Source organism: Ziziphus jujuba, chromosome 1, assembly GCF_031755915.1.
Source record: "Ziziphus jujuba cultivar Dongzao chromosome 1, ASM3175591v1".
NCBI lineage: Eukaryota > Viridiplantae > Streptophyta > Magnoliopsida > Rosales > Rhamnaceae > Ziziphus > Ziziphus jujuba.
This window is the reverse complement of record NC_083379.1, coordinates 19,930,891-19,941,534: the sequence shown is the minus strand read 5'-3', so window position 1 is coordinate 19,941,534 and position 10,644 is coordinate 19,930,891. Positions and strand designations below refer to the sequence as shown.

The 10,644-nt window shown below is 25.9% G+C and overlaps 1 protein-coding gene across 1 annotated transcript; it reads left to right on the top strand.

The window, feature by feature from the left end:
* The first annotated feature begins 338 nt into the window (after nucleotides 1–338).
* LOC107409727 (uncharacterized) lies at nucleotides 339–1,895 on the top strand. Its single transcript, XM_048467676.2, is given in 2 exon segments — nucleotides 339–1,408; nucleotides 1,411–1,895. Coding segments are annotated over 2 exon segments (942 nt in total). The 5' UTR covers nucleotides 339–579; the 3' UTR covers nucleotides 1,524–1,895.
* Nucleotides 1,896–10,644: the final 8,749 nt, after the last annotated feature.

Sequence of the window (10,644 nt, the reverse complement as noted above, 5' to 3'; positions counted from 1 at the left end):
TTCCAATAATAATTAAGCATTCAATTCCAAATCAGTGGACAGCTTTAGTACAAAAAGAAAAATATTAAGGAAGATGGATAACCAACCTTAATTGGAAAGGTGTCCAAGAACCTCGAGAGGAGAGACTTCTGAACTTAGCAATTAGAGGGATTAAATTCATGAATGCAATTTTTAAGTATAACATCTTTTAAGATTGATTTTGTCTACATATATTGTTATAAGGTCAAATTAAGGTCACCTTGGTGAAAACCATATATCTATTTTATGTAATTTTATATGACACAGTCCGTTATCCTCCTTAACAATAATAAATATTCCGTGCCTTGCTCTTCTTATTCGCACCAAAAGTCCCCCAAAACCCGTAAACCCCACAGACCAATCCCTTTATAAGCCCCCCTCACCTCTCTCTCTTTTTTTCTCCGTGCCTTTTTTAAGTCCCATCACATTTTTTATCTTTTGTCCTTCTTTCTATCTTCCACTGCATCATCATCATCACCACCATCATCTTCATCTTCTCCTTAACTTCTTCGCTTATATGGGTTTTGATTTTCCTGTTCTGTTTCGAGAATCATTTTGTTCATGGAAGAAAATGAGATTCTCATCTGGGTATTGAATTTCATTCCTGGGTTGGCTTTTATTGAAACCATGAATTTTTGGGAAAAAACATACTCCCATTTATCATCCATTTTCTCGAGTCCTCTGTTTTCAAGCATTGTCACTCTCTACGCTCTGATTCTCCTGTATTTTCCGTACCAGTTCTTGATCAGAATTGTTTTCTCTCCCGTTCCGATAATAGCTACGGTTCTCTTGCTCAGTCTTCTTCGACTTGGTGCAATTCAGAGATACAAAGATGAAAACCACAAAGAGAAAGAAGACGGGCTGTGCCAAACCGAACCTGTTGTTGATGCCGGTGAAGGCGATATCGGAAACAGAGCAATCAAGGAAAACAATCATACCGAAGCAGAGCAAATTCCCGGTTTACCATACGAAGATCAGTACTGGGTCATGTACCAATCCGAAACGAACTCCGAATCCGAAATGGGTTACGATCCAAACCCATATTTCGAGGACTCGTTCGTACAATGGAACGTGAGGGCGCCATTGGAGGTCATCTACGAAGCCTACGAAGGTGAAGAAGAAGATGAGGATCAGAACGAAAAGGAAGAGAACCGAGTTTTGGGCTTAGAAAGATACCCGTCTTTGTCTCTCTACTACCCGGAATCTGATTCGGATAGCTCGTCGGACGGTGATTTTCCGGCCACCGGAGTGTGGGACTCGCCGGAGAATATGTGTTTCAAGTGGGAAGAGGAAGACAGAGAAGGGTTGATTGAGATTGCTTTGGATGCAAATAATAATAAGAGGGTAATGGATTCTCACGTAGAGGAGGAGAATCTGATTGAGATTGATATATCCCAGCGAGAAACAATGAATTCGCCGGCGAGAATAGTAGTCTTCCGGCAAGGTTAGGTTCGGTTAATGTGGACTTGAAATCGGAATTTTGGAATGAATACGTGTGTGTGTAATGGTTAATCGTTGTATTAGACCGATGTTTTAAGTACAATTAATCACTAAATCCAAAGGTTTAGATGTTTGATTTAGAATGACTGATTTACCCTTGGCTTGGGACGCATTTTTCTGATAAGAAGGATGAGAGAAATGGGTAAAAGAAAAAAAAAAAAAAAATGTTGGAAAGACACATGGAGGTGTTTGATTTGGTGAGAAAAGGAAGCAATAAGCATTACGTTTTTGGTTTGAAGTGCAATTTCCTTTTCTTTTCCTTTTTTCGTTTTTTTTGTGGGAATTCACGGTTTTTGGGTCGATAAAGATTTGACACACAAAAGCAAGCAGAAGGAATCTTACATTGCATCAATAAACGGTGGTCATTCCAAGATCAACTCTTTCCTCCTCTTCTTTTTTCACTTTTGGTTTTTTTTTTTTTTTTTTTTTTGGTTTTGGTAAATATGTTTTGCTCCATTGAGAAAATTACATTCGTGGAAGCAAGTTTAATTTCTTTTTTTTTTTTTTTAGATTGTGTTCAATTCGTGATTTCATTTAGATATTAGGGAAAAAAATTGTATTTGGTTCACTTATATTTTCAAATTTAGATTATATTAATGTTATAAACACCAAATTGATATTCACTGTATCATATGATATTAATTTTTTTGGTTGGAAATTGAATATAAATTAAACATTAATAAGGCAATATGTGTATCATTTGAAAAGTAGAATTAGGTTGAATTGAATAAATTATTTTAAATTTATCATAATTAAATTGGATTATTTTAAATTTAATCTAATATGATTGGACAAAACTTTACATAGTCAAATTTGATATAGTCTAATTCCATATTTCAAACTCAACACGATAGATAAATAAGTAAAATTTAATAAAATACAATATCACTTCAAACTTAATGCAATAAATAAATAAGTGAAATTTAATACAAACTAATAAAATGCAGTATCATGTCATTTATCACATTTTTTTGGGGAATAGAATTGGTAATTAAATTAAAATCCTTGGTGTTCATACCATAATTGGTTAAATTTATTTATTTATTTATATGTTAATATTAAAATTTTGTTACCTTATTTGGTATTATATGACTATAATAGTAATGGCAAACAACAAATAGTGCTTCCCAAAAAAAAAAAGGCAACAACAGCAACAATAAATAGTGCTAAAATTATAAGATTTTATCTGATGTAATAAATGATTTAGTGATCTTGTTATTTAATTTATATATTTTATTTCCTTCTTAAGCCAGATAAGTATAAAATGCTGCATTACATATTTGTTAGTTTTTTATGGGATCTGATAATATTCTAGGAAAGACCTCTAAGTGCAACTTTTCAGTTTTTTTTTTTTTTCCCTGATAATTAAACAATCCTTTAGATTTAATTTTATAAGAGAAGCCTAGCAAAATTAAACATGCACAAATAAATCGAATTGTGATACAAACTTAGTATAATATTATCCACTTTGGCCAATTTGAAACGTATCAAAATTTCAGGAGAAACTAATTCACAAGTAAACTAATTTTCAAAAATAAGTTTTTTTATTGTTGGTTATAATAAAATTTTCAAGTAATTAAATTAATATGTGTCTTCTAGTCTGAGATAAAATTGGTTTAAAAAAAAAATGCAATATCACTTTCTTTGGAATCCCAAAATGATACCACTTCTAAATGATTTACTTTCCACCATATTTTCTCAAATTTTATGAATTAGATTTCTAAATGAGCTCACATTTTCCATCTTTTTAAAATTACCCAAATGCAATAGAAAAAAGTTGACTTTCTCAAAAGATCTCATAATCCCACCAAAAATGGCACTTTCCAAATAAGGTTTTAATGATAAAGCTATGTTATAAATATACATACATATATAGAGAGAGAGAGAGAGAGAGAAAAAGAGAGAAAGGCTATGGTGTGGTTTGTTCATATGCAAACCTGCACCCAAGCCAATGATTTTTAAAAAAAAATATCGGTTTTGCTGTTTATGTGTGTACACAGCAAATCCAATATTTTTTTTAAAAAGCGTTGGCTTTGATGTGAATCTGCATACTAACGAACCGTACCATAGTGTTCTATATATATATATATATATATAAATAAAACATAGATTTAATATATAATAAAAGCAAAAGCATCTTCAATAGTAAATGTAGATTGCTATATACTTAATCAAGATTTTTTAGTTTTTAAATAAATTAATTTTTTAAAGAAAATTTGTTTTTAAATAAACTTTACATGTCTGTTTTCAAAAATAGAATTTCACTTTAACAATATGCAGACAATATCAGCTTGATATTCATTTTAAATATTACCATTAAAAAATAATTTTCTTAAAAGTATAATTCAAACTACTTATATAGAATGTCTATTACCATAATCCATATTTCTATTAAAGGTTTTTCAAAGATCTTATGAGAAGAATATCATATTTAGTAAAATACATCATCTAAATAATGTCATTTATTTAAATAAACCTTAAATGGAAAAATAATAATCCATCATGTTTGCATGTGATCTATTTATAATTGTTATATATAAAAGGTTAACTAGATTTTTTTTAATTTGATTTAATTTATTTTTCCAATATAGCAATCAAACATGGCTTTCCACATAAAATAGTTTTACTATAAGTTTCTCAGGGATCCTTTTACTATATCAAAATCATTATATATGCAGATGTTTTATTTTTGAAAAGAAAAAAATACATGTTTTAATTCTTCTTAGTTTAGAAATGGAGTAGGATAGAACTTATATTACGTCAAAATTAAAGTAATGCCCTCTCTTTATGTCTATGTTTTACCTATTTTATAAAAATGCATTACTACTTTTAAAAATTATTGTCAATAGTGATCACTTTCTAATAGTATGTATTTTTAGTTCAATGTGATTCATTGAGTAGACATATTTCTTTGAAATTAACAAGTAAAGTGTTATATTTTCACGTTAATACAATTAACTAAACTGAAATTTATATTTTTACATTTTCCTATAAGCACAAATATCTTGTGTGAAAATTTTAACAAATTGCACAAAATATGTTGACATTTGCAAACAAGAATGAAACGTAACAGGATAATTGTATAATTTTTAAAAACTGAAAGGTATATTTGTCGAGCTGGTTAAGGGAATGATAAGTATGAGGAGAGGTGTTTTATCAAAATTAATTGATTGGAATTCACCGAAAAAGAAAAAAAAATTAATTGATTGGATATTTGTGAATACGATTTGATGGGTGAAGACGCCATCTACGTTAGGACACGTTTAATTGGTGGATTACAAGCACGTATCTTTAAAATTGCAGATATTTATTGGTAATTTTGGTGGAATTATTTGGTCAGTGACCTACAATATAATAATAATATTGCCAAGTTTGGACGAAACCATACATATTTCTAAACCATTCACCAAAATAAATACATATTTATAAACCCTCCAACAAAAAAAGAAAAAGCATTACTATTACCGAAAACGAAGTATTACATATATAAAAAAAAAAAAAAAATTTAAAAAAAGATAGATAGATAATAACGTATGGAGGGTGTTGCAAAAAGTGGAAAAAAGTTGGATTAGATGTACAGGGCACCTTAATTTCAACAAGTGCACTAATTCATGTATGCTGGTCGGCTTCCACTGTTCGTCTGTCTCCCCACCAACGATATCATTATGCATTCAAATCAATTATCCAAATGCTAGTCATGAAAAAGACCATCACTATTCCTTCTACTTTTCGCTTCCAAATTTTGAAAGAAAGTCCTGCATTATCCACCACACACACACTGGCAATGCGCCTCAAACTTTGAATGCCAGAATTGGCAGATCAGGCACCCTTAAGTGACACAAAACCTACCAGATCGGTCACTGCCTCATGATTAGTTTATGTATATTTATATGGCTTATTCATATTTTATAATCTATATGGATATTCTGCAATCATATGTATGGATAAATTCTACATTTTTTACTCTCTTCTCTTGATCGATCAGCCTCTCCATGCCCACACAAGTTATCAGTGACGGAGCCATGTTTAGGCCTTAGGTGCCATGGCGCCTTGGCTTTGTGACTGTTTAATATAATTACATATGTTAAATTTAGATAATATGGGAAACAATCTTTATTTTCTCTTTCTAAATAGATGATTGGCCCCTCCCAAATTTAATTATTATCTTCCTTCTGAAAAAAACTAATTATTATCTTACTACATTGTAAATTCAGATTTGGTATATCTTATCTTATATTTGTAGTATAATTTTGCACTAAAAAACTATAATTCAAATTTTTAAATTTAGATTTAGCATTTCATTTATACTTGTTTCTTTTTGTAGTTTATCATTTATGACACTTAAGATTTTTTTATTTTTTATTTTGTTTTTTGGTTAGTTTACTTTATTAATCTTTTTCTACTTCAGTTTCTTAACATTATACTTTCGTTGGTGTCCTCTTTTTTAGCTAGCTAAATCTATTCTTTAAGAACATTCCAAATTTTTTAGAATTCAATCAACAATTCATTTGTATTTTTAAACTATAAATTAATGTTAGGTATGTTGTGTTATCTCAAAAGACCTATATATTATAATTTGTTTTAATGTATAGTCGATGCATTTATATTTTGTGAGTATATATCTAACACTAGAAAATAATTAGTATAGCAGTTCATAAAATAAAATAAAAAACTATTGATTATTATATTGTTTAATTATCATTAGCAAGCAGCCCATACTCAGAATCCAACTTGGCTAGGGCAATTAACTTGGGTGGCCCAAAAATGTAATTTTGTAGTTCCACCCTCCTTATGCTAAGTTTAATGTACCAAGATACTTGACAATTTTTTTTGATAAATATCATCTTATTCAATTAATATGTATATCTAACGATATACAAATCATGGATATAAATACTCGTAACTTCCAAATGTTTGCCCACTATTAAATATACCAAATCAAAAGTTAAGATAATTGATCAAAAGATATTTATTATATATCTTGGTACATTAAACACTTATATATATAGATTTTTTACACTGCGGATCGCACAAAAAATCGACACTTTTTAGAAAAAAAAGGACGATCCACACTGTATAACTAATATATATATATATATATTAATCTCCTAGTTGTACTATATGTAATGTTTCCTAGTGATAGTTTTTTAATTACTATAAATTCTGCTTGATTAGAGGAAAATATCTTATGAATCATGAAAATATGATCCAGTGGTCTGTAGTGTACTTTGTTTGAACCTTTTTATGTAACCAATTATTTTGAACGATATTATATATAATTTATCATATGAATAAAGCCGCTATCTATATATAATATATAAAAAAATAAACGTATGCACTACGTGTCAACATATATTTATTTCAAATTCCCTCCAAAAGCATATTTTTTTTTTATTATTTTATTTATTATTACTTATTATTTATTATTCATTATCTTACATTTATGGATATAACCAAATATATATATATATATATATATAATTAATTTTTGATATAAATATCTATAACTATCAAATAATTGATAAAATTACATGTGGTAATAATTTTGAAATAAATTGAAAATAAATAAAATATTAAATTTTATCTTAATTACCAAATATATATTTATGGCTTAATTTTGGCCTAATTGGTATACATATATATGGCCTAATATATTACATATATTATAATGAAATTATACATATATATGGTCTAATATTAAATGACCATATATATATATATATGGCCTAATATATATTATAACAAAATTATAGTCTAAATATATACATCTATATAATATATAAAAGTAAAAGAGTTAGCAATAAAATTTTCCACATGTTATCCTTATGTTCATTCTATTCTCTAAAAAAAATTAAAATTCAAAAATAAAATTATCTTAAAAATTCTAAATTTTAAAATTATTACCATATATTTCCTTATATTTGTTTTATTTTCTTCCAAATGCATTATAAATAATTAAAATCCAACAATAAAATTGTTTAAAAAATTCCACAATCTTAGTAAAACTTGAAAGGAATAATTTGATCTTATTTTTTTGGAAATTTCCATAATGTATGGGCATGATCAAGATTTGACTATAAACCTTTGTAATAACATATACAACAGTTTTAGCATAATTTATATAAATAACATTTTCACAAACAATTTATATAAATAATATTTCCAAAAATAAAAATTATATAATCTTCGTAAAACTTAGAATAAAAAAATTGATCTTAATTTTTGAAAATTTTCATAATATGTGGGTATGAAGATTTTATTTTTGGTGATGGAATAAAACTTGGCAAGAGAAAATTTTTCTTCTCTCATTTGCTTACTTTTTTGGCTTTTTTAAAAACTAGGTAAAAATTATAAATACATTAATACATATTTATATATGGATATGCAATAAATAAAATTTTATTATAAAATAATATGATTAATATTAATGAAATTGATCTTTTTATCAGAAATTTAAAATAAATAATGCATTTTTTTCAATATTTTCCAAAACATGCTCAAAGTGTACTTATATATATATATATATATATATGTACACATATGACAAGATTTAATTAATATGAATCAATATAAAATCAATTTTATATAAAAAGATGAATTTCATATTTAAAAATATAATTGAATACTTACAATATAATGAAAATTCTATAAAACTAATAACCATTAATTTGATTTGTGATTATGACTGAGTTAATTTTTGTGATCTTATTCAATCTCGAATCTTAATTACTATCCCATGCTGCTTTTTATTTTATTAACAAGAATGATAATATTATTAAATAATTATTCTACTATTTAATTATGTTTTATAATTATATTATTATATTCTTAAATATAAAAAATGGATAAATTGGATTTGAAATGATAATTATTAAATTTAAATTTAAATTGAAAACTTAATAATTATCTATAATTTTAATATTTAATATTCAATATTAAATTATCTAATATATAATATTTAATAGAAAACAAAATTGGAGATTTTTTAGAAATATGTTAAGGCATTTTTTTATTATTTATAAATATACATGTCTATATAGGATTTGATTAATATTTACAAGATAAAATATTCTATTTATGGTATAAATAATTGTAAATAGAAACAATGAGTTATAAAATTTAATGAAAATAATTATTTTATCAAAAACATTGAATTTGAATTTGAATTTTATAGATAAAAAAAATTAAATAGGTAAACATTTTTCAATTGAATTCCATAAATAATTAATTTTATAAGATAAAAATATATTTATAGGATAAATAATAATAATAATAATAAATAATTAAATTATATTATGAATATTTAATATATGGAAATTAATTATTTGCAAGGAATCAAAAAATACATTTGAATTCTCTAGATGGAAAATATTAGTTAAATACATTTAAATTAAAATTAAATCATATAAATGCATTTAAATTTAAATTTAAATCAAATAGATGGAAAAATTAAATAGGAAAATAGATGGAAAAATTAAATAGAAAAATTTCATAAATAGAAAAAATTATATAGATAATTTATATAGGTAATTTTTGAATTTAAATTTCATAATTGATTCATAATTGAATAGTATTATATATAGAAGTCAAAATTTATAATTGTTAACAAACTTTTATAGTATAGATTGAAAAAAAAATCCAAATATACTTATTAGCAATAAAATTTTTAAATATAATTAATTCTTATAGATTATATTTAACATCATCTTTTATGTTTATATCATAGATGGAAAATTTCATAGATAGAAAAAAGTATGTAGGTAATTTTTGAATTTGAATTTTATAATTGATTAGTATTATATCTAGAAATAAATGTATAATTTTTAACAAATTTTTATAGTATAAATTGAAAAAAAAAATCTAAATATACTTATTAGTAATAAAACTTTTAAATAAATTTTCAAATATAATTAATTATTATAAATTATATTTAATAATCTATTATGGTTATACATATCATACATCGCACGGGATGAATGCTAGTATATTTTAATAATAAGATATTTGTTATATTATGTTAGTGACAAGAAAAAAAAAAAAAAAAAGAAGGAAAAATGCTTAAGAATATTTTGGATAAAGGGAAATAATAAATATAATTGATAAGAACAGAACAGATGTCTTCACCGTGCCATTATTTGGTAGGAAAAATAAAAATTTGGAAGGGATAGATACAGAAAAAGGAATCACATTTATGGGAAATTTCCTCCAAGATTTTTATTGATCCTAGTCATTCTGTATTATATGTTAGGGTAAATCACATAAATATTATTCAATATCTAAATTTGGTGCACAATGTACCATTTCATCCTGAGTCAATGACACGAAAAGTTTGGTCAACTTAATTTTTTATTTTTGTCATTCAAAAGAAAACTAGCATTTTTTCCCCCTTTTTTTTTTTTTTTTTTTTTTTTTTTGAATCGATAGAAAACTTGCTTTTTTCTTTTTTTCTTTTTTTTTCCCCAACATGGGCAGTATAAACTTTTAACCAGAATATTTTCAGTGGTACAATTATGAGGCTAAGCCTACAAATACAGAAAACTAGCTAATTTAAGTACTTTTGTATAAAAAGCGCTGAAAGACATTTATATATTTTAACCTATTCATCAGTGTTTGAAGCTTTGAAACATGGATTAGGAAGTGGGTGGGGAGCATCATACACCAGACAATGTTTGGTTAGTTCTACAGTTGGCTATATGACAACCCATTCAGTTTCTAAAGATGGGCCTATTATGCCTTATAGACCAATACCAGAAAACTTGGAGCCCATTTGACAGCCTTCCTCAAGTAATTTTTTTTTTTAATAAGTACTTTTTTTTTCTTTAAATTTTTAAGATTGCAATTATTTTGTAATTTAGGGGGGACGAACGTGACTCGACCAGAAGTTCAAATGTGTGGACATGACGAGCATTGCAGTGGCTCAATTCTGTTTGAATGAGGTTACATTTTGTATGGTGAAACAATGGATGGATGAAAAGGAATGGATGAAAAATTGGAGAAAGAGCAAACGCATGTTAACGAATACAGTAATATAATGAATATTTTATAATACTAATTTTTCTTAGGTTTGGTAGATTTTAGTTATTTTTCAAACAATTTCAGAATTGTTGTTATTATATTTTTGCCTAT